Source organism: Moschus berezovskii, chromosome 17, assembly GCF_049115385.1.
Source record: "Moschus berezovskii isolate FMDL1 chromosome 17, NW_MosBer_1.0, whole genome shotgun sequence".
In the NCBI taxonomy this organism is placed as follows: Eukaryota; Metazoa; Chordata; class Mammalia; order Artiodactyla; family Moschidae; genus Moschus; species Moschus berezovskii.
The window spans coordinates 57309991-57335240 of NC_142476.1; the positions used below are offsets into that span (position 1 = coordinate 57309991).

At 40.8% G+C, this 25250-nt stretch overlaps 2 protein-coding genes across 2 annotated transcripts in view; both read left to right on the top strand.

The window, feature by feature from the left end:
• Positions 1-4790, top strand: part of EXO1 (exonuclease 1) — a 49029-nt gene extending 44239 nt beyond the window's left edge. Inside the window, exon 15 of the mRNA XM_055418835.2 lies at positions 2476-4790. Within this exon, the coding sequence (XP_055274810.2) occupies positions 2476-2614 (139 nt within the window). The 3' untranslated portion in view covers positions 2615-4790. The remainder of the gene's footprint in view (positions 1-2475) is intronic.
• Positions 4791-15490: 10700 nt separating this feature from the next.
• MAP1LC3C (microtubule associated protein 1 light chain 3 gamma) lies at positions 15491-21096 on the top strand. The gene is made up of 4 exons (XM_055418837.2): positions 15491-15636; positions 15743-15798; positions 15998-16104; positions 20491-21096. The coding sequence occupies exons 1-4, from the start codon at positions 15579-15581 to the stop codon at positions 20783-20785; spliced, it is 516 nt and encodes a 171-aa protein (XP_055274812.1). The 5' UTR covers positions 15491-15578; the 3' UTR covers positions 20786-21096.
• The last annotated feature ends 4154 nt before the right edge of the window (positions 21097-25250 follow it).

Sequence of the window (25250 nt, forward strand, 5' to 3'; positions counted from 1 at the left end):
ATAAGTCATTTTTTTTCTATAATCTCAATTCCTGTCTCCTCTTTCTGTTTTCATATAAATCAGTTTCTTTTGTAACTGACTCTTTGTAAGAATATGTAGTCTCAGTTTCTGTACCTTCTTTTTAGTGAAAAGATGGCCAACTGAAAACTTCAGTTCTCAGTCTGGCTTTGGGGTCTATGTTGTTAAGCAAACTACTTTTCCAGGGCTTAAGTGCCTCAGCTTTTTTTCCTTCTAAAAGTTGTTTCAGACTTGCGAATGGAAAGATAATGCTGTATGGTTACTTCTGGACTTAAGGCAGTTTGTTTCCCTAAATTACCTCATCTAAAATGGGAAGAATCAATGAGTTTATGAGTTTATATGATGAATTAGCCAGATTTCTACTGTATATGGCAAGCATTGTTTTAAGAGAGTTGACCCTGCATATATCTACATTTTTTGAACCGCATTACTTCTGTTAGACAACAAAATTAACCACAGAGTAGCATGACTTTATCGGAGAAGGCAATGGCAAGCCGCTCCAGTACTCTTGCCTGGAAAATCCCATGGACGGAGGAGCCTGGTAGGCTACAGTCCATGGGGTCGCCAAGAGTCGGAGACGACTGAGCAACTTCACTTTCACTTTTCACTTTCATGCATTGGAGAAGGAAATGGCAACCCACTCCAGTGTTCTTGCCTTGAGAATCCCAGGGACGGGGGAGCCTGGTGGGCTATGGGGTCACACAGAGTCTGACATGACTGAAGCGACTTAGCAGCAGCAGCAGCAGCAGCAGCATGACTTTATAGTTAATTTATTTTCTTGTTCTTATTACAGCAAATGTGCCAAGAATAAAAGCAAAGAGAAAGGGTTGGGGGGAGGTGACTTACATGGGATGAAAAGATTAAACTTTACCTAGTAGATATTGTTATCACAATCAGTTGAGATAGTATGAGTGGAAATACTTTGTAATAAGTGCTGGACAGTTATTTTTTACTTACATGTGTAAAGTCTAGATTAAACCATATAGCAGCATTTCTCAAGCTTTTTGCCTTTAGGAACACTTTGCTGCTAAGTCACTTCAGTCATGTCCGACTCTGTACGACCCCATAGATGGCAGCCAACCAGGCTCCCCCGTCCCTGGGATTCTCCAGGCAGGAACACTGGAGGAACACTTTATAGTCTTATAAATTACTGAGAGCCCAAAAGTACTTTGGTTTATGTGGGTTATATCTGTCAACATTTAACTGTCTTAGGAATTAAAAGGAACATTTAGAAAATACTTATTAATTTTTAAATAACAACAATCTCATTTCATTTTAAAATTGATAGTATATTTTTACAAAACTATGTTTTTCAAAACAAAAGTGAGAATGACATTGTTTTACATTTTTACAAATATTTTCTGTCCAATTTAATGGAACTGAACTGGATTCTTATATCTGCTTCTTTTTTGATTTGTTATGCTTTGGTTGAGTTATATGAAGAAAATCTGACCCCACATGTAAATGCACTTTAGCATAATAGCATTTTTTATTTAATTTTTATTTTTCTTCTTTTATATTACACCAAAATTTAGTACGTGGTAGTTTCTTAAAAGTTGTAATATAGGATATGAAACCATATTAATTGATTTTTATACATTACAGTCCACTGGCTCATATTGTATTTTGGTGTTCATCTTTTCCTCATTCATAATTTTATAACATTGGTGTAGATCATTTGAAAAATGTGAACTTGTCTCTGGCAACAAATGCTGTTAGGTTTTTTTTTTTTTTTTCCCTTAGAAATAACAGTCTCTGTTCATTTTAGAGAAGCCCTTTGCTAAATACTTAAATTTGAATTTCCATAGTGACACTGACTTTTTATTTAGTACTATCAGTATTTCTTAAATAGTTTGGTGATTTTGTGTTGATTCATTGCCAGCAGCTTTACTTATCAGCATAAGTGTCCTTTTTTAGATTATTGGGACAAGTGTCAGCACAGTATGAAAAGCAGAGAAAGTCTAAATACTATTATGAAAATAGTTTTAAATATTACAACCCCCCCCCCAAAAGGATCTTGGGAATAGGATTAGTTTTTATAGACATAGAACTTCCTTCCAAAAGTTGGGAGAAGGGAAGGAGTGAAAAGATAGGGCTTAAACATTTGTTCATGCTTCATTCATGCTGCTTCTCAGCCAGACTTGAGAAGGATGCTAGAGAGAAAAACACTAAAGTTTGTTTACTGAAATCATTCTACCTTAGTTAGTGTCTATTTAGTAGTGGTGTGGTACCTACTTTGAAAGATGATTTAGAAAGCAGGAATGGGTACTAAAAAGCAAAACTCAAATTTTGCAGGGTGTACTCAGAGAAGAATTTGATTGTGTTACATAATGAATTGAGGGAAATTATACAGTAGAGGTTCTTATCCTCTTTATATACCTCTGTTTTGTCCAGACAGATTACTCTCTAATAAACACTACCATAAAAACACCAAATTCATTTTATTATATTTTGCAGAGATTCTGAAAAGCTTCCTTCTTGTAAGAAGCCAGATCCCCTGTCTCCAGTCAAAGATAACATCCAGCTAACTCCAGAAGAGGAGGATATATTTAACAATTCTGAATGTATGCGTGTTCAGAGACCACTATTCCAGTAAACGCAAGCAGCTGGGAGACTGTTGCCTGAAAGAGAATCTCTATCAATTTCAAGTCCTGTTTGGAAAGGAGGCCATTCTGAAAGATTTGTTCTTAGATCTATGCTATTTATTTTAAAAAGAACACAATTTTTTATAATAATGTTGTAACTGTTCCTGTTTAGCTTTTTATATTTTTGTAAGAAGCTAACTAGAGAAATAACTTTGGAAAATCTACTCTACGACTTCCCCTGTGGTCCAGCGGCTAAGACTCCTTGCACCCAATGTAGGGGATCCAGGTTCGACCCCTGATCAGGGAACTAGATCCCACTTGCCACAACTAAGGGTTCCCATGCTGCAACTAGGATCCAGTGCAGCCAAAATAAATAGTTTTAAAACAAAAATTTATTCTAAAGATTTCTATAATGTCATCAAATACAAAGATGGTAAATGGAAAACCACAATTCTGTAATCATTTTATACTATAAGAAATTACTATACTTTTCCATGCTTTCATTTTTTTTCAAATGCCTTTCCTGTCTTTCAGGGTTGAATTGGAAATACAGTTGCTGGGATGGGAGTGGTAGTTGGAAGGGTTAAAGATCATTGCATAAATGGGACAGTGCTCTGTTATCCCTGAAGAGTATGGTAGGTTACAGATTGACAGTGAAGGAAAATTGCTTTCAGCATCATATGAAAGGAACTACTTATATCATTCATATTCCTAAACTTCCAAAATAGCCTGTTTCTCTTGTATATCTTTTTTGAAGTGTAGGCTAAAAATTCCTTAACTTATATTTTAAAACTTATGTCCTAGGTGTGATGTAAGATATTACTACTAAAGCTACAGAATCTGATTTGTCCATACTCTGCAAAGAAATAGATGGGAACCAAAACCAGGTAGGCAAGTGAGGATCTGAAGTAAGGAAGTGAAGTGACAATCTGACTGGAAGTAAAACAATTATAAAAGTGTCTGAGATATAGAGGATAAATGAAAGGGAGTCAGAGCAGTTTAATTTTTAAATGAGACTTAGTAGAGGACTTTGATAAAGAGTCCAAGTGGAAAAAAACATGTTTTAAGAAACAGCATAAATTTTTAAATGGAGACAATTTTTTTTCTCAAAATCTGGAAAAGGCTATACAAAGAACAAAAGCAAAATTGAACTTTCTGTGAATGTTTCCTATTACAGAACAAATTAAGAACGGGAAGATGGCAACAGTGCTGTAGTTTTTCAGTCTCCGAACCCCCCCTTAACTACAACTGGATGACAAAGTCAAAATACCAGTGAACAACATTACAACAAATTCAGATGGCATCATATATTTAAATCCCAAAATGTAAGTAGGTGAATACAAGCCACCAACAGCCACAAGACTGCAAGGTGGTACTGACATCTATTTGGGAGAAGTAGAGAATGGCAGTAGGGCATCTAATGGACATGAGAACAGAACTTACATAGAATAATCGTTGAAACAGAGCAGACCAAGTTGCAAATAGCATTTAAAACTGTTAAGCAATCCAGTGGTAAGTGAATGCAAGAGGCCTGCAATTATATCTGAAGGACGGAAGCAATGTAGTCCATGTGAACTTTTGAAATGATCTCCTGTCTTTGCCAAGGCTCCCTTCTAGGGTAACAGGGTCCCCCACAGAAGAGAAAATGCTGGCAAGTAAAACAAAAGCTTGAGTGGGAAAGAGACAGTAGACACAAAGGACGAGAAATAGTTGACCAAGAAATCTCAGCAGAATACTGTCTGTTTTTGAACACTGAAAAAAGCAACAACGAAACAGCTGAGGTTTGAGAAGCTCCCATGAGCCATGCCTGCTCAAAGTTAGTTATTTTACTTAAAAAGAAGCTACAGAAAATTGTTTAGGTCAGTCCTTTACAAAACTGATTTATTAAAGAGTTGAGCAGTATAAAATCTCTACAAATAATGGAAATCTACCAGAAAGGCCCACTGAGCAGATCAAAACCAGCGTGTTCGAAAATGTGCTAAAAGTTAAGAAAATGCTATAGAATGTGAAGGAAATTTAGAACTGGAAAAACTCAGAGGAGGAAAGAAAAGGCAAGCTCAGGAAAGTGTTAGAAATAAAAATTTCAGAAATTAAAGCTAGAAGGAACACAAGCAAATAATCATACCTTAAATAGGTAAAAAAAACAAAATGGAAAAAACACCTTAAAAGATAAGCAAGTCACAGATATTGAAGATGGAGCAGAAGGTCCAATATACAGATAATAAGAGTCTCTGAAGAAAAAACAACCTATAATTTCAGGAAAATTTAAAATTTTAAGATTTGAAACAATATTTTTAAAATGCACTGTTACACCCAGGATTATTGATCCAAAACAGCTAATACCAAGATGTAAGCGACAAGTTACTTTAAGGAAGGAAAAATCCTCTGGGCAGGCAAGGACAGCAAGTGACATGTAAGAAAAATAGTAATAATCACGAGATTTTTCCACAATTATTCTTTATACCTGAAGAAAATTGAGTAATGTGTTAAAGATACTCAAGGGAAAATGTAAGCAAAGGGTTTTATATTCAGCAAAATCAACCTTCAAGTATACAGAATACAAACTTATCAATCAAACAAGAATTTGGAAACTACTGCTCACTTAAGCTCTTCCTGAGAAATCAGAAAATAACCAAAATAACTGGAGAAATAGCACCATAAAGATTGATGTTCTTTACATCATAGTGACGTGTACAACTAAAAATGAGAGCTAAAAGGGAAATATGATATGCAATGACTGTGTGCCCAGATGACACAGATAGTACAGCTTCAGAGAAGAGACCATATGCAAAACATTTGGTTTAGCTCGAAGTAGTCTGATAATTGTTATTTTAGGACTATTGTGTATATAATGTGGGATAGGGTAAATGAATATTTGTGGGATATTTTAATTCATCCCCAATTTTCTTGAGAACCAAGATTCTTCCCCACCCCCAAGATTCTTAATGTCTAGGAAAAAGGAGATTAAGACAAAATACAGAACAGCTTAATTTTTTTTAATGTAGTTATAAACTTGAGTTGTAAGTACTGGTAAACTTATGAATGTATATACATGCATACTATATATACGCTCATTTACATATATGTGTATGTGTACATACATATACCCACACATGCTAAAGAAACCCAGAAAAAATAACCAATCCTGTACCAATGAGCATCCCTATCACTAGTCTTAATATACCATTTTTTATTGAAAGAAATGAGAGCTTCTTGGAAAAGTAGTCTGGAAAAGACATATAAAAGGCAAGCCTGGGATATCTTGTTAACACAGAAGCCTTTAGTGAGTAACATGTAATTTCAAAAATGATTAAGGAGACACCTGAAGAGGACCCCACTCTCCAAACATGGGAGAATTTGATCTTGAAAAGATAAGAACTGTCCTTTATTTAATCCCATCATAAACATATTTTTAAAAATAGGTCACCTTCAGAAGATGACAGAGTATCAATGCATTATCTTGAATATGGGAAAGTAAAAGGAGAAATATCAGTCATTTCCCCTATCTTTATACTGTATACTTTATACTTCAGGCAAGAATACTGGAGTGGGTTGCCATTTCCTTCTTCAGGGGATCTTCCCAACCCAGGAATCAAACCTGGATCTCCTGCATTGCTGGCAGATTCTTTACCAACTGAGCTACAAGGGATGCCCATCTTTATACTGTACCAGTGGGTAACCAAACAGAAGATAAATCTCTTTTTAGTGCTCTAACAATGAAAAAGATACCACTGTTTTGCAACCCCCTGTGGATTTAGGCTTAAAGTGTTAGCTGCTGTTAACATTGTAACTAGACATTTCATTTCTCTTAATGAAAGAACTCAGCATCCTCTAGTCTTGCCACGGGATTGGAGATGAGACATCATTCCTCTGGATCCAACTGCAGAATTGCAGGAAATGCAGAGGAAATAGGGAACTGCGATCTGAGTGTACAATTAGCAAAATTCAGACAGCAAGAAATTACAGATTAAATGCCCTTGGATTCCCAACAGATAAATTGTAAGGGAAGGGAGAGGAAAATTCCATATTAAAAAAAGGATAAGACTAAATTAAATTATTTAGGGATGCCCACTCTGGTGATTAGACAATAGAGAAATATAAGGAAGTGATAACTATAAAATTTATGGTGGTGGTTACAGGGAGTTCAGTAGTGTCCAACTCTTTGTGACCCCATGGACTATAGAGTTCATGGGCAAGAATACTGGAGTGGATAGCCTTTCCCTTCTCCAAGGGATCTTCCCAGCCCAGGGATTGAACCCAGGTTTCCTGCATTATGACAAGGTTTGCTTATAATAGCTTATTAGGGTATTGATATAAAGTAAAATGTTGACCTTCTAATTTATTAGGCCATTTACTTGCTTTGTGTGGCCCTTCATATTTTCTGTTTTTTTCATTTATGTAAATATTTTTTAAATGTTTACAATGTTGTGTTGGTTTCTGCCATACAACGATAATTTTTTTAAATCATTTTAATAGTATTCCATCAAATTGAAAATATAATTGTAAGAGGCATCATTAATTTATGTACCGTTGGGAATAAACTCCATCAACTTGAAGGTACACACTGTTCTCAAAAATGTTAAAATATGTACCTTACACTAGAGAGCCTGCCACAATTCAGTGATACACATCCTGTGCCTTGTGCATGAAATCAAGCAACTCTCCTCGTTTCCAAAAGTTAACGACATTTGGCACCAGACAACCTCTGTTCTTGAAAGACATGAAGCACAGCTGAAAGTTCAAGGCTGGAAAGATGGGACAAAGTGAAAACAAACTGAACTCAGTCTCACTTCCCTCTGTCGGTCCCATTCTCCCTTCTCTGGGATTCCAGCTGCACACGTTAGGAAGCCATAAGTTGTCACACAGCTGTTAGTGCTGTTACGTTTACTTTCTACTCTGTTTTTCAGTTTGGGTAATTTCTATGAACCCATTTTCTAGTTAACCAATTCTTTCCCTGAGTCTTCATCTGGGTCATTCTACTTTTTGTTTTTATTTCTTGTATTTCTAACTTACAGTCTCCGTCTCTCTGCTGACATTCCCCCAGCCTGCTCATGCACATGTGGTCCATATTTTACACAAGGCATATTAACTATAGTTATTTTAAATACTTTGTCTAATATTTCTAGTATCTGGGTCATCTCTGAGTCTGGTTCTGCATCTTGTGTCTTGAAAGTGTTTTCATTTTCCCTGTTTTGTATGTGTGTGTATCATGTTTTCTGATTGACTTGTATGCCATATATTGATATGGGAAAGTAGTGACCGAAGTAAATAACACACTTGGAAATGAGCATGCATCTTCCACTAGGGGTTAGAGTGAGGCATTGTAAAATCTACTCAGGACTTGAACTGGCTTGGGTTTATTATTGCTATGACAATGAAGTCCTCTAGTGTGGTGCTAGGGTTTTTAGCTTTGTTTGTTTTTCAGTGTTCTTGCTCTATCTTCAGTTTTTAGCCTTCTTCATGCACTTATGTCTCAGAAGGGGTCTATCTTCAACCCCTTGCCCCTCTCCATCAGTAGACTGTTGTTTATTGTTGCTTGTTTAATGACTAGATGCAGCCTGTGCTGTGCTTAGTCACTCAGTCATTACTGACTCTTTCTGACCCCATGGACTATAGCCCACCAGGCTCCTCTGTCCATAGGATTCTCCAGGCAAGAATACTGGAGTGGGTTGCCATGCCCTCTTCCAGAAGATCTTCCCAACCTAGAGATCAAACCCAGGTCTGCTGCATTGTAGATGCATTCTTTTACGATCTGAGTCACCAGGGAAGCCCAAAAATACTGGAGTGTGTAGCCTAACTCTTCTCCAGGGGATCTTCCTGACCCAGGAGTCAAACTGGGGCCTGTTGCATTGCAGGTGGATTCTTTACCAGCTGAGCTACCAGGGAAGCCCAGATGCAGCCTGAGGGTAATGTAAAACTGTTATCAGTTACATTTGACTTTATAATCCACTGCACAATCAGTATTATCCACCTTTGTTTCTCAATCCCCTAGCAATATGATCAGTGTTTCAAGTTCTTATTTAATGACTTCTGGTTACCAGGCACTGCATATTGTATAGCACCTGAAGTCTTTATAAACACGTGTCAGTGTTTAACACTTGTTGACTCACGGCTTAGCAGGGGCAGAATAATTGAATGCCAGATAGGGATCAGAAGACTTGATATATATTAATAATTCTGATTATTAATACATAATATTAATGACCTTGAGTAAACTATTGAACCTTTGTTGTCTTCATGTTTTTTTCTCATAGAACAAACATTCAGTTCAGTTCAGTTCAGTTCAGTCGCTCAGTCGTGTCCGACTCTCCGCGACCCCATGAATCACAGCACGCCAGGCCTCCCTGTCCATCACCAACTCCCGGAGTTCACTCAAACTCATGTCCACAGAGTCGGTGATGCCATCCAGCCATCTCATTCTCGGTCGTCCCCTTCTCCTCCCGCCCCCAACCTTTCCCAGCATCACATTACAGCTCCAAAATTCCATGAACCAAACAGTAAATTCTCTGGTTTATCCCTGGTGGCTCAGATGGTAAAGATTCTGCCTGCCATGCAGAAGACCCAGGTTCTAGCCCTGGGTTGGGAAGATCCCCTGGAGAAGGGAATGGCTACTCACTCTAGTATTCTTGCCTGGAGAATTCCATGGACCAAGGAGCCTGGCGAGCTACAGTCCATGGGGTTGTAAAGAGTCAGACAGGACTGAGCGACTAACACACACATTTTAAAGTCTATTCCAAAGGCTCCACAAGAGGGCAGCTCCTCCACATTGCTTAATGTCTGAAAAGAATTCCACAAGTCTTTAAAAACTCACCCTTCACCCTTGCATACAATATTTTACTTTTGTTTCTTTTAATTGTACAAGTCAGGCACAAATATAGTCACACTTATGAAAAAAGTTCCAGCATTACAGACTAACTTCAAGTCTCTTAATTAGTACCCCTGATCCTAATTTTCCCTACTGTTCAGTTGTGGGTATTTTATTTTTTATGAAGTTTTATTTTCTATAACTTCTTTAAAACAGTTTCTGAAACTAACTTTTTTAATCCACATAGGATTTAAACATCTTTTCCTAATATAGATTAGTTTACCTTTAATTATTCTCTTTAACTCCATAAAATGCATGTCATAATTAACCTATTTCTTAATGACATTTCGATAATGTTTTCAGTATTTAAACAATGTTGCATCAAAAATTTCTATACTGCATTTTGGAAAAAAGTGAAAATTCACCCTCTCAAGATTTCATAATTAAGATTTGAAAGCTAATTTATTCAACCAAAAGAGGAATGTTTTAGTAATTTTACTAGCCACAAAAATATATAACAGGAAAGATATTACAGAAAAGGGGCTAGAAGAAGGAGAAACACTTGACAGCCTTCCTTGGAAAGTTTACTGCATTTCACGATATAAATCATTCTGGATGCCATTACTGTTAGGGTGCTTCACAGATATGTTTTTGTTGTAGAGAAGATTAGACCTAGGACAAGTGGCCCAATTAAAACAACAGGGACAAGAAAGACTCAAGTGTGGCTACCCAGTGAGGGTAGTTTCTGTGTCTTGGTTACCTGTTTGTTTTCTACACTGTGAGGGACATGTTTGATGGGAATAAGCCAAAGCTGTTTATATGTCATATACACAAGAAAAAGATGTGTCTAGTGTTACTGCATGCGTACACGCTGTTACTCAGTTGTGCCAGATTCTTTGCAACCCCATGGGCTGTAGCTTGCCAGGTCCCTCAGTCCATGCAATTCTCCAGGCAAGAATACTGGAGTGGGTTTCTATTTTCCTCCTTCAGGGGAATCTTCCCAACCCAGGGAATGAACACACGTCTCTTGTGCCTCCTGCACTGGCAGGCAGGTTCTTTTCCACTAGTGCCTTCTGGGAAGTCCCTGGTGGTATTAATGGATATAAGTTGTACCTATAGCAAATATTCCCAGAAAAATAGGTTCTTCTTTGGAACTTTTTTAGAATTTGGAACCTGATTGTCCTTGAATGGGGTGTGTGAAACGAAGACAGGTAAAGAGGCAGTTGGGATGCTTTCCGTGACCAAAACTTAGAGAAAGGGATGTACAGAATATGTTTGCAGAAAAGTGAAGCTAGCTTAGCCAGACCATTCTAAACATGGAGGTTTGTTAGGAGACTACAGGACCAATGGTCAGGTGTTGTCAGGAATGTGTGTGTTGTGTGTGTGTGCTCAGTCCTACTTTTTGCGACCCCATGGACTGTAGCCCATCAGGCTCTTCTGTTCATGGGATTTCCCAGGCAAGAATACTGGAGTGGGTTGCCATTTCCTTCTCTAGGGGCACTTCACAACTCAGATCAAAACAGCATTTCTAGCATCTTCTGCATTAGCAGGCAGATTCTCTACCACTGTGCCAACCCATACATTAGAATAAATAAGAGGTGCAGAAGCAAGAATTTGCCTAGAATCTTAAAAATAAGGGCTTGGAACTCCTTCTGTGGCTGATGTCATCAAGGCCTGCCACCCCCCCCAGCCTGGTTTTCAAACTGTGGTCCAAACTCACATTAGGCATATTTTCCCCTTTCTACTTCCCTGTGTCTACAGGATGCTTTGATGTCAGAGAAGTTTTATTTAATTTTTTTCCCATAAGACACAAACACCTGAAAATTTGACTCATTAAAGGAGACCAAGGATTATGACAATGGATTTTTGGAGCTGTGGGGCAGGACTTTAAATCATTTACACTTACCCATAGGACCTGGAGGCAGCCTACTCACCTTTGTTCTGGGATGCCATCTTTTGATTTCTGAAGAGACCGTCTGTGATGGTATTTGGGGACTAAAGGAAGAAATAGTGTTTGGAGGTATTGAAGGGGTATTCTTCATTTATAGACTTAAAGTGTTTAATACCTACATTTGGAGGTATTGAGGGGGGTATTCTTCATTTTGATCTGAACTTTGAAGATTTTTACACTGGAATGACAGTGTCTGGCCCTTTAAGAACTGTGCAGATGAGGAGGTTGCCAGAGAAATGTTTAAGAAAATATTTCCCCAAGAGCACAATGTTTTCTACTCCCAACTTTTCAACTTAAAATTCAAGAGCACATTAACAGCATGGTTTTTGTGTTGTTTAAATTCTACCACCTGTGCAATACAGAGCATGTTACTCTTTCTCTGAGCTTCAGTTCTCTTTTTCAGAAGAAATGAGAAAATATAGATAGTAATTAGCAAGTACAGTGTCAAACACGATGTGTGCTTCCTGCCCATTCCAATGAGGGAAATAGTGATGATGAAAACATTTGTGATATTGATAAACCAAGTTTGTTGTCCAGACTGACCTTGTCTTTTTCAAAGAACATTACCCCTCTGATCCTCAAGCTGTTCATCAATTAAATGGTGACAACATTAACTTAAACTTTTTGAGTTGTATGTACAAGCCATTGTGGTTAAGTGTTCGCATATATTAACTAATTCATTTGGTGTCCTCAGTCCCCCAAGGTAGATATTATTTTTATTTTACACACAGGGTAAAATGAGGCAGAGAGAGAGGTTGGTTGTATCAATTGCCATAAGGTCACACAACTAGTAGGCAAAAGATCCAGAGTTCAGCCCCAAGTGGTATGTGTTTTGCTTGTTGTTGTTTTGGTCACTAAGTTGCATCTGACTCTTTGTGACCCCATGGATGCAGCCCACCAGGCTCTTCTGTCCTTGGGATTTCCTAAGCAAGAATGTTAGAGTGGGTTGCCATTTACTTTTCCAAGTATGTATATGTATACCAAATGGTATGCATACTATTTTTGTGGAATATTAAAATGTAAAATTAATAAAGGACATAGTAATTGCTTGGAATATATTCACTATGTTGGAAAAAGTAGTGATTATGATAGAGGCCTCTCTATAGGTACGGTCATATGATTAATGTTCATCAATGGAATGAGTGAACACTATGAGATATTGCCATGTTAAACACTTTAAGTCTGAGAAGGCTAAGTGTAAGTGTCTTTTCCACCTATTTTTCTCATCTGAACTTGTGGAAACAAAGGACCTTGAGATGGCAGAATTTCAAGTGTACAGCAGCATGTGCACTTGAATTTCTTCTGAAACAATGCCAAACAGGGAGTCTCTTACCTGTATTGCAGTGCAATGTGGGTGAAAATCAACTTTTTTTATGTCTGTCTATTAAAGTTATGGGGCTTCCCTGGTGGCTCAGCAGTAAAGAATCTGCCTGCAATGCCAGAGATGTGAGTTTGATCCCTGGGTCAGGAAGACCCTCTGGAGAAGGAACTGCAACCCACTCCAGTATTCTTGCCTGGGAAATCTCATGGACAGAGGAGCCTGGGGGACTACAGTCCATGGGATGGCAAAGAGTTGGACTGTGACTTAGCTTGTGGACTTGATTAAGTTGTGTTCGATTCTTTGCAACCCCATAAACTGCAGTACACCAGGCTTCCCTGTCTTTCACTATCTCCCAGAGTTTGCTCAAACTCATATCCATTGAGTCAATGATGCCATCCAACCATCTCATCTTCTACGAACCCCTTATCCTCTTGTTCAACCTTTCCCAGCATCAGGATATTTTCCAAGGAGTCAGCTCTTCACATAAGGTGGCCAACATATTGGAACTTCAGCCTTAGCATCAGTCCTCCCAATGAATATTCCGGACTGATTTCCTTTAGGATTGACTGGTTTCATCTCCTTATAGTCCAAGGGACTCTCAAGAGTCTTCTCCAGCACTACAATTCAAAGGCAGCAATTCTCAGTCTTCTTTATGGTCCAGCTCTAACATCCATACATGACTACTGGAAAAACCATAGCTTTGACTATATGGACCTTTTTGGCAAAGTGATGTATCTGATTTTTAACCATTAAATGGCAATAATGATTATTTTTCTCAAGTATAAGTATCTAGGAAAGAAAAATATCATAAAGTTAATATGAAATATGTAAGATTCTTTCTTCTTGAGCAATAAAAAGACATTTTGAAAGCCCAGAGCTTAAGAGATTGGTTAGATGATATTGAGTGGAGATGAGAAGGAAGGCAAAACCAAGAAAGGGAAAAGAAAAGGGTCCCAAGGCAATCATGTTTCTGTGGAAGACTGTCAGACCATAATAGAATGGCAGCACCTCTAGTCATTGCCCCAACCTACTCCCAGGACATTGTCCATGGAGGAATGACCCTAGGATCTGAAGCCTTCTAAGACACCCTTCTGACTAGTGAGGCCAAGTTCCTTTTCCTCCCTGTGGACTCAAGGACTCAGAGTGAGTCCAGCAACTTTATGAAGTCCTAGCTCCCTGTTGTTTTTCTTTAGTCATTAAGTCACTTCCTAGTCTTTGGTGACGCCATGAACTTTATCCTGCCAGGCTTCTCTGTGGAATTTCCCAGGCAAGAATACTGGAGTCAGGTGGCATTTCCTTCTCCAGGGGATCTTCCTGACCAAGAGATTGAACCCGCGTCTCCTGCATTGGTAGGTAGATTTTTTTTATCAGGGAAGCCTACCGAGCTTCCTAGGCAGGAGAAAAGGCAAAAAAAAAAAAAAAAGTTTTAATGGAGAAGGTTTAAGTAGTGAAAGTGAGTCTCTCATTTGTGTCCAACTGTTTGTGACCCCATGGACTATACAGTCCATGAAATTCTCTAGGCCAGAATACTGGAATGGGTAGCTGTCTCTTCTCCAGGGAGTCTTCCCAGCCCAGGGATCAAACACGGATCTCTCGCATTGCAGGTGAATTCTTTACCAGCTGAGCCACAAGGGAAGCCCATAAAAAGGCAGAATAACCTACTTTTCTTTGTGTCCCTCAACAAACCTAGAGAATGTTTGGTTTTCTCTATGTCATCATCATTAGGCTGAAGACTTCAATGTCCAGTGTCCTGCATGGAACAGAACCAGGGATGACCCATGAAAATCATGGTGCCTTCAGAGACAGTGGAAGAAACCCAAATGGTCCTATTTATTCCTAGGACATATCTGAATAAGATGGCGGGACCACCGTGCTCCTGGATGTAAGGTAAGGAGGTGATCGGCATCAAATGGGAATGCTGAATCACTAGAACCATAATTAATGCATAAAAGAAGCACAATCAGGTGAAACACCCTAATCTGAGAGTAAGGAGAACTGGGTCCATCTGTCCATTTGACCAGTGAGTCAGTTTCCATGGATCTCAGTTTCATCATCTTTTAAATGCAAGATCCTGATAATAATAATCAGGGTTCTACACATATTCCTAGACCTGTAAAAATATGAACAAAATATGTTGGAAATACTACTTTGCTACACATCTGGATTTTAACGCTGGTGTTACATATTTTTATCTGGACAAATTGTTCAACCTTTTGGGAATACCTATTAATATTTCTTACTGTGAAAAATAGCAATATATTTCAGGATAAGGTAAATCACTCTTCAATTTGCTTCATTATTGTAGTATTACAATGTCTTCACATGAAATTGTTTCTATCCATAGCTTCTTAGCTTAGGCTCATAGAACCATTTATAGGGAGGGCCAATGCTTTTTGTTTTAGTCACTGTCGTGTTGGACTCTGCCACCCTATGGCTCCTCTGTCTATGGAATCTTCCAGGCAAGAATACTGGTGTGGGTTGCCATTTCCTTCTCCAGGGGATGTTCCTGATCGAGGGATCGAACCCGCATCTCCTGCAATGTCAGGCAGATTTTTACCTCTGAGCCACCAGGGAAGACTCGATGACCCATGAATGACATTATAAATTTTAATTTCTTTAGCAAAACAAAATTTTTAAATAGTAGTGAGTGAAGTGACTTTCTTGAACCAGCAACCAGGTGCCTGTTTCATTTCCTTTCTCAGAACTGACCTCCTCCTGCCCAGGGAGGGGGGACAGGGAGAAGGGAGGGTTGGAGAAGGCTGATGTCACACAGCCCTACATAAAAGCCTCCTTTGGGCTCCTGCCGGCAGTTTGGAAGCAGCTGGAAGGATGAATTAGGTCCTGGTGGTGAGATTTTTTTTTTTTTCCAGGCAGACACAGACACAACTGTTGAGCAAAATGCAGACTCCACAGAAAAGCCCAAGCCTCAGACCTTTCAAACAGAGGAAGAGCTTAGGTAAAGCTCTCAGAATAGCTGTCTGGGTTTTGGCCCTTGAGACAGCGAGAGAAGGTACAGACTTCTGTATATGCTGATGTGCTCATTTAATCTTTAATGTTCACAGCAACCAGAAGAGAGGAAGTTGCTGGAATCAGAGTGAAGTTCCCTGGCAAGATCCCGGTAAGAATCCATTGTCCTGGAGAGTGGAGGTGGGGTGAGGGCAGGGATTAGGGGGTGGGGGGCTGTGAGATCCTATTCTTTGAAAAACCAAAACCCAGCCAATGACCTCCTTTCTAGCCCAAGTTCCTAAGACATAGAAAAGTGAAGTGTATCCTTAGACATTTGCTTCAGAGGAGGTTCAGGTTGAAACCCTTGGCAGGTGATAGTGGAGCGCTACCCCAGGGAGAAGTTCCTGCCCCGGCTGGACAAGACCAAGTTCCTGGTCCCACAGGAGCTGACCATGACGCAGTTCCTCAGCATCATCCGGTAGGTAGCAAAGTACCTGTGGGGGTGTGCGTTGTGTGGGCTTGGGCTTTTGGAACAATGAGAGATGGGATGTGGCAGAGAGAAGGAGAATGATTTGTGCTTCCCCTTTCCCTTCAACTATGCCTTTTTCGTGTGTGGTGGCTGTCCTGCGTCTTCATTGCTGTGTGGGCTCTTCTCTAGTTGTGGCCGGCTGAGGCTGCTCTCTAGTTCTGGTGCACGGGCTTCTCATTGTGGTGGCTTCTCTTGTTGCGGAGCATGGTTCTAGGGGGGTGTGGGCTTCAGTAGTTGCATCACGTGGGCTGAGCAGTTGTGGCTCCCGGGCTCGAAGCACAGACTCAGTGCCTGTGACGCAGGGGCTTAGTTGTTCTGCGACATGTGGGACCTTCCCAGACCAGGAATCGAAGAACCCATGTCTCCTGCATTGGCAAGCGGACTCTTGGACTCTTTACCACTGAGCCACCAGGGGAGCCCCGGCTATGCCTTTCAAAAGGATGATCTCATGAGTAACCAATTTTAAAATGATGTCAAATATTTTGCTACCGCCCTAAAATAAGTGAGTGCTCCCAGTATTGATGTGTCAGCTATTTTTTTCTTTGTTTCCTCATTTTACTGGTACTGTGCTTTAATTTCTGCCTTCAAATTTCTCTAAGAATTTTTCAAAGGAATCTTTAGAAACTGGTCCAAAGCCCTGTTTTCTGCTATTTTAAAAGCCCAATGACAGCATTTTACCTCTAAATATTTTCCCTCTTGTGGCTGGGAGGGGATTTGTGGTAGGAAAATGCACTGTCCACCTGCAGAATCACTGAGCAGGAGAACCACACCTTCCCCACATCCTTATTTCTTCCATTCAGAACAAGGGAAGGCGTTGCTGACTTTGAAGCTTAAGGGATTGAAGTTGTCATCTGCCAGCTGGACTCAATAAAAAATGATATGAAACCAAAAATAGCTGACTAAGGGTTCTGTAAACATGGCTGGCATGTGAGTCTCCCTGTACTGGAAACAACCTCTCAAAAGTTTTGGCTGGTGCAGTTTCATCTGAGAATTTATTATGATTTTTTTAAAAATGAGCTCTTTCAGAAGACCCTGCATTCTTCTCAGACCTACTTAAGGGTTAGGTTAATCCATGGAAATTGGGGCAACTCGAGGAGAACCACAGTTGGGTGTAGACCCCTCCTTCTGTCAGCCTACAGACTGCTGGGGCACAGCGTGGCTTCACCAAAAAGTGAATTTTGACACAACTTCCTCCCTTTTTCCATACAGGTACACCTCTAGTTATCATAGTCTTTGTCCTTCATTCTAATAATTTTGAATCTCTGTATGTATGTTAGTCACTCAGTCGTGTCCAACTCTTTGCTACCCCTGGAACTGTAGCTTGCCAGGCTCCTCTGTCCATGGGATTTCCCAGACAAGAATACTGGAGTGGGTTGCCATTTCCTTCTCCAGAGGATCTCCCTGACCCAGGAGAACCTGGTCTCCTGCATTGCAAGCAGATTCTTTACCATCTGAGCCACCAGGGAAGCCCTTGAATCTTTACATTAAGTCATAATGGGTGCTTAATATGTTTAGACGACTTGAATCTTAACATTAAGTCATTAAACACACTGATATTAAGCACCCATTATGTATCATGCACTGTGCTGGGAGCTGCACAAAGAGCAATGAAAAATATAGACCAAAAGTCCTACGCTAAACAACATTCAAACTAGAGTTTCCACTCCTGGAAACTCCTCACCTTTAATAAAATGAGACCCTAGTGGAAGAAGAAAGGAGATGACGGTGCAAAGTGGGAATATAGGAGCCCCATCTTCATGTCTACTCTTTCCATGTAGAACAGGCATTTGCTCACCACAGGAGAGCAGTGCAATGGTCAGGGTTTGGTCTTTGGATTATCCAGTGTTAGTTAACCAGATTCTGAAACTACTTCCTCTCCCACCCATCACATAAATTTAGCTCCTTCTAGCTAAGACTGGAGAAGACAATGGCACCCCACTCCAGTACTCTTGCCTGGAAAATCCCATGGACGGAGGAGCCTGGTAGGCTGCGGTCCATGGGGTCGCGAACAGTCGGACAGGATGGAGTGACTTCACTTTCATGCGTTGGAGAAGGAAATGGCAACCCACTCCAGTGTTCTTGCCTGGAGAATCCCAGGGACGGGGGAGCCTGGTGAGCTGCCGTCTATGGGGTCGCACAGAGTCGGACATGACTGAAGCGATTTAGCAGCAGCAGCAGCTAAGACTGGAAAAGGCAATGGCACCCCACTCCACTGTTCTTGCCTGGAGAATCCCAGGGATGGTGGAGCCTGGTGGACTGCCGTCTATGGGGTTGCACAGAATCAGACACGACTGAAGCGATGCAACATCAGCAGCAGCTAAGACTAGGGATGTAATGGCTGTGCCTCCAGTGTCTGGGTGGAGGGTGGTCAGACAGGGCAAGCCATTGCCAACAGATTCATCTTGCTCTGCTACTAAAACAATTCAGAACTCCTATGAATCTAGCCAAACATGGCTGCTCCTCTGCATCCACAACCCAAATGGAGGGATTTATACTTTTGCATAGTAATGCTTTTCCAAATGGGCTTCCCTGATGGCTCAGATGGTAAAGTGTCTGCCTGCAATGCAGGAGACCTGGGTTCAATCCCTGCCCAGATTGCTCAGTGGTAAAGACTATGCCTGCCAATGCAGAAGATGCGGGTTCGATCTCTGGGTCCAGAAGTTCCCCTGGGGGAGGAAATGGCAACCCACTCCAGTATTCTTGCCTGGAGAATCCCCATGGACACAGGAACCTGGGAGCTATAATCCATGGGGTGGCAAAGAGAAGGACACAACTTAGCAACTAAACAACAACAACCTTTTTCAAACGTCACCCCAAAGCTTCTTAACTGACATGTCAAAATACACAGCATTATGTGTTTTCTTTGCACCACTCAGGAAACTCTTAACTTAAAATTCATAGCAAACTGAGGCATATTTACTTAGCAGTTTTGAGCTAAGAATATTTTTTTCTAGTTTTTAATGTGATGGTCTCACAGTCTGAGTTCATCTATGAGTTTGAAGACATTTCAAATCTCCAGAAAAATGAACAATCCTTTAGCCAGTTTCTAATAAATTTATCTTATTTACTGCAGAGAGACAGAGAGCTATGATAGGCAGATTCTTTGATTTCTTTTATTATTATATTTTTAATTGTGATAAAATATTATTTTAATCATTTTTTAAGCGAGCAGATCATGGCTTTAAGTACGTTCACACTGTTGTGCAACCATTACCAGTATCCATCTCATCCTCCCAAGGGAAAACTCTGTCCCCATTAAAGACTGATTTTTCCATCCTCTCCTTCCCCTAATCCCTGGAAACCAGCATTTTACCTTCTGTCTCTATGAATTTGACTATGTAAGTACCTCATGTAAGTGGGATCATATGGTATCCTTTTGTGACTGACTTATTTCACTGAACATAAAATTCATCCATATTGTAGCATTTACTTGTCAGAATTTCCTTCCTTTTTAAAGGGTGATTAATACTCCATTTATGGATGGACCACGTTTTGTTTATTCATGTGTTGCTGGACACTTGGGTTGCTTCCATCAGATTCTTTAGCTTCTGTGCCTTAGTTTATCTGTTAATAGGGAATGAAATGGAACAAAGACTGAAGTTGTATATAAAAAAGTTAAGTAGGGACTTTTCACCTTCCTTGCAATCAGTAATTAATAATCTTCATGCCAATGCAGGGGCCTCAGGTTTGACTCCTTGTCTGGGAACTAAGATCCCACATGCCTTGGGGCAACTAAGTCTGTGCAGCCCAGCTGCTGAAGCCTTAGTGCGCTAGAGCCAGTGCTCCAGGACAACAGAAGTCACCCTAATGAGAAGCGCAGAACAGCAGCTAGAGAGCAGCCCCTGCTTGCCACAACTGGAGAAAGCCCTCACACAGTAATGAAAACCCAGTACAGACAAAAGTAAACTAAAACTTTTCAAAAAAAAGTAATGACCAGATATAAATTCCTGTTTTAGCAGTCACTAGTATAAGCAAGCAAATAGATACAAATGACACTTTGAAAGACTCCGGGCAGCAGCAGGAGTGGAAGTTAGACTGCCTGTGCATCTAGAGTAATGTTTTAGGGCAAGTTCTACCTGCTTCACAGTCCCACAGATTCCTGGGCTGCTTCCAAGATCTACTAAACCAAAACCTGTGTGATGGAGTCCACTTTCAACAGGACTCTCCTAGGTAATTCTGAAGTTTAAGGGTAACAGCCGTGGAGCAGGGAGGTGGGGGCGTCTTGGGTAGATAGGCTTACATTGGCCAAATAAAGGTAAGAAAGGCTGTGGGTCAGCGATCATTCCCTTCCGGGTTAACTTTTTCCCTTCCTGCGCACCCTCTTCCCCAACCCAGGAGCCGCATGGTCCTAGGGGCCACTGAAGCCTTTTACTTGCTGGTGAACAACAAGAGCCTGGGAAGTATGAATGTGACCATGGCAGAGATCTACAGGGACTACAAGGACGAGGATGGCTTTGTGTACATGACTTATGCCTCCCAGGAGATGTTTGGCTGCTTGGGATCAGCAGCCCCCGAGGATGGGAGCAGCCTTGGGGAGGACAGGCCTGCCATCCTCTCTAGCAGGTGTCCTGTAACCAATGCGTTCACCAGTGCAGGAGGTATGGACAGCTTTCTGTGTGTGCAGTGCTGATGCAGGGGCAAAACCCCCTGCAGTGATCAGCACCAACCATGACAATGAGGCAAGACCTGCCGTGTTTCCTTTTTTGTGCTCACCCTCTTTGGTGGCTCTTGAAAATTTTGGAAATAGTCTTTTCTGAGAAAGAAGTAGTTAACTTGTGCAGTGAGCTGGGGAGGTATTTTAAGTGTTTCCTAGAGGCCAAGCTGGAGGCCCTGGAGGTGTGTGATCTTCCTTGGTGGGCAGGAGTCCAGAGTATGCTTGGGCATGGAGATCCTGTGACCTGTAGATGGTCTCCATGGAGCCTCGTGCAGCCATCATGAACTGCCTCATTTGGGGATGGTGGGGGTGGCGGGTGGAATGACTGTAGAGGGGAAGTGGCCTTATCCATGTCATTAAAGAGATTATTGTTATTTACACAGCGTTCAGTTGACTTGTTTGTTTCCCTTTATATTCTTTTAGTCTTCAGTACCCCTCACAAATTTATGCCAAAATGGTGACTGCTCAGTTTCAAATAATTTAAATGGTTAGTTTTCCTTACAATAAAAGTTTGTGAGTGCCGTTTCTTTGGAGCATCTGAGCTGGTTGCCAGCATGCCCACGGCTGAGAGCAGTGCCAGCAACAGTGTATTTTGTGAGTGCATACAAAGGGTGATAGATGACAACAGACAGCATATTTCTTGGTGGACACCTCCTTCAGAGGAGTACTCAGTGGCTTCTTTAACAGCAGGAGCCCGCCCATTCTGCCCACCTCACACTGCAGCTTAGAAGTGGATCTGGAGAGCAGACCAACAACTGGGGAGCAGACCCTGCCCCTGACAGGGCTATGACAACAACAGAGCAAAGAGAAGGCCCCAACCAATATCCAGGGAAGGCTTGGATCACCACACCACCAATTATATCCCCTACCCAGGGGATGAGGGCCAGCAAACACCGAGGAAAGATGTGGTAGGCATCCACAGTAAAAACAGACTTTGCATCAAAAATATTAGACTCACACAGGCTACACAGGGACACTCTCACATAGAAACAGTCTCAGATTCTCTCACTGATTTCCTGTTGCCAAGTGTCTGATAAGAGGAGTTTCTTGGTTCTTCAGCCATCATAGGGCTTCCAAGTCAGGGCTCGATTGCTCTTTCAAGAAAGTCTATTCCCTGCCTTCTCTCCCTGTTATTGTCTAAGTGTGTGTGCCCTGCTCTTCAACACAGAGGATCCTGCTTCTCAGACACCCACCCTCCAACTCAAGCTCCCAGGCTCCCAGGGTCTGAGTGTCTCTCATACCATGAGTCTAAGTCACTTGAGACTAGCAGGGAGGAGGATATTTCTCTCTCTATCCATCTTTAAGTTCTCATGGTTGTACTAATACTTAAATTGACATGACAGATTAACAGGAGAAAAAGAAACTAATTTGTGCACCCACAGATCCATACAAATGGGACCTAAGAAGTATGTGAGAAGTGGCCAAAGCAGGCAGAGTTTATACCTTTTAGACATAAGCAATACATTTTTGAGGAATGGACAGGATAAAGAAACTTGGGCTTTGGGTGCCCAGTTAGTGAAGAATCTAAAGAGTTTGGGCTTGGGGTGGTAAATGAAAGGAGTACAAGGCCAAATGTCCTATCTCTGGCGATAAAGGTGCCCTTCTACCTTCGGATGCAGGGAGCACACCTTTTACAGAGGAGATTCATTTTCTGCTTTCGAGAAGACAGAAAGGAGGCTCAGAGTGTCTCTCTTGCATTGACTGTTTCTTAAATAACTTCAACTCAAAGTAATCATTATGCCCTTGTGACTGACTAGGGGGCAGCCTGCTCTAGGCCCCAAATATGTCTAGAATCATGGGCAATAAGACCATTCTGCTTTTTCTTCTCATCCCTTGGAAAAGTGTCCTATTTATATTTCATCTCTTTCCATCCCCATTCCAGCTCAAGTAGGATAAATCCCACGGGGACAATTTGAGCAGGTACATAACCCAACATTATACCAGGAGAGGGCCTCCCTGGTGGCTCAGCAGTAAAGAACTCACCTGCCAGAGCAGGAGACATGGGTTCAATCCCTGGATTAGGAAGATACCGTGGAAGAGGAAATGGCAACCCACTCCAGTATTCTTGCGTGGGAAATTACATGGACAGAGGAGCCTGGCTGGTGACAGTCCATGTCACAAAGAGCTGGACACAATTTAGTGACTTAACAATGATGACATACCCAAACCTTGTAATCAGTCAAACCCGGATTCAATGGCTAGGCCTGTTTCTGTTCTCAGTTACTTTCTCTCTGTGTGTTGATTTCTTTATCTGTCAAAACTGTGGACTATACCCTAGGACAGCTGCATAGACATATGTTGTACAGGGCCTTGCACTGAGAAGGGCCCCTTGGTTTACTGCTTTGCTGTTGCCATCTTGAAACTCTTAACTTTCTAACAGGAGCCACGCATTTTCATTTTGCACTGGGACCTCAAAGTACACTGCCAGTTCTGTCTAAACAATCAGGTTAATATGAAAAGAGCCACATGCAAGTAAGCGAGATTGGTCAATTGTTACAGAGTACTTACCATGACCTAGATTCATGAGAAGATTCATAATATCTCATTTCACAGACAGATGGTAACTTCTATTAGCACATCATGTGTGAAGGGCCAGACTGCTCTTTCCATCTGTGCCACCTTGGGAAACCTCAATGCCTCAGATGCCCTCAGGGTCATCATTTATAAGATGTGGATAATAAAAGTATTTACCCTGTGGGGTTTGGGAGAGGATTAAATGAGGTGATATATGAATCATTTATTCATATTCTTACTGTATATTTAAAATTATTTTGTTTGAAGCTGTGTTTTAGTTTAAATATTTTATGTTAATACAGAGTAATTGTAAGTACCATAGAAAGAAACAATTTACCAAAAAAGAAATACAAATGGCCAATAAAAATTCGAAAAGACGTTTCATATTTCACATGGCTAAAGGAATACAAAGTAAGTAAGTTATGGGATGGTTATTTTTCACTCATCTTACTGGGGAAAATTTTTAAAATGATAATACTCCATATTAACCAGATTAGGGGAAATAGGTACCTCTGGAGCAATGCTGATGAGGAATACAAGCATGTCACAATTTTAGGACCATATGGCTGTGTTTACCGAAGTTTTATGTCAACAATCCCAATCCAAGGAAATGCAATACTTGCAGATGTAGTAAAAATATATTCACTCATTTATTTATTTATTGAATGTATATTGAACATCTGTTTAGTATCAGCTGAAGTCAGGTAATCAATCAGATGAGACGATTTCATGTAATCATAAGTATTATTAAGACAAAGAAAGTCAGCTCTTGAGTAAAGAATGATGAGATAGGGAACAGGATAGTCTATGGATGAAAGAGGAAGGCCTTGCTAAAGAAATGATACCGAGGACTTCCCTGGTGGCTCAGTGGTAGAAGAATCTGCCTGCCAATGCAGGAGACATGGGTTCAATCCCTGGTTGAGGAAGATCCTACATGCCATGGAGAAGCTAAGCTCATGTGCCACAACTATTGAACCTGTCTTCTGGAGCCCAGGGATCCCAACTAAAAAGCCCGTGTGCCTCAACTGCTGAAGCCCCATGCCCTAGAGTCCAAGCTCAACAAGATAAGCCACTGCAAAGAAAAGTCCACGCACTGCAACTAGAGAACAACCCCCACTCTACGCAAGTAGAGACAAGCCTGTGCAGCAATGAAGACCTAGCACAGACAAAAACAAACAAACAAACAAATAAATAAAAAGGAAGTGATACGGAAGCAGAGACCTGAAGGAGGGTGTGCTGGCTCCCTCTATGGGAAGGTTGTTCAACGCAGCCAACAAAGACAAAGAGGGCCTAGAGGGAATAGAGTGGCTCTTCAGGGCCCTTCAGCAGGGAAGGCAGTGTAACAAACAAGTGACTATTAATAAAGGGGTAAAAGAGTGCTTTCTTGTCATCTGTACACTGGAATATTACATGAAGCTGAAAAAAGTGAGAAGACCTGCTTGTACATATCTGGAAATGTGTTTGTGACACATGTAGTGGAAATAAAATTACATAGAGCAATGTATTAATAATCTTATTCTGATGAAAATATGGAAATGGGTGTATGTTGTTTTGTGTAAACATTTGGGAAGATCTTGAGATAGAAAACCAAGTATTATGGATGGTTGTAGCAAGGGGATAAAAGAGAGTGCGACAGAATCAGTGGATTTACAGTGTCATTCTCAAAGTTTCTTAAGTTTTCTGCTTTTCTCCAGAGTAACTGGAAGGTGCTAATCATATATTTGCAAGGATCTTCTTGTTGTGAAGTGCTTTCCCTTTTAAACAGTCCTGCAGGGAAAGAATATCCAGATCACACTGATGACTTATGTGCCTTTAATTAGTGCATTGTTTTGTGTTGTGATTTTCACATCATTTGGCCTGTTGCAATCCCATCAGTGGGTGATAGATTCCCCATTGACAGCTCACAGACACTTATTCCAAGGACAGG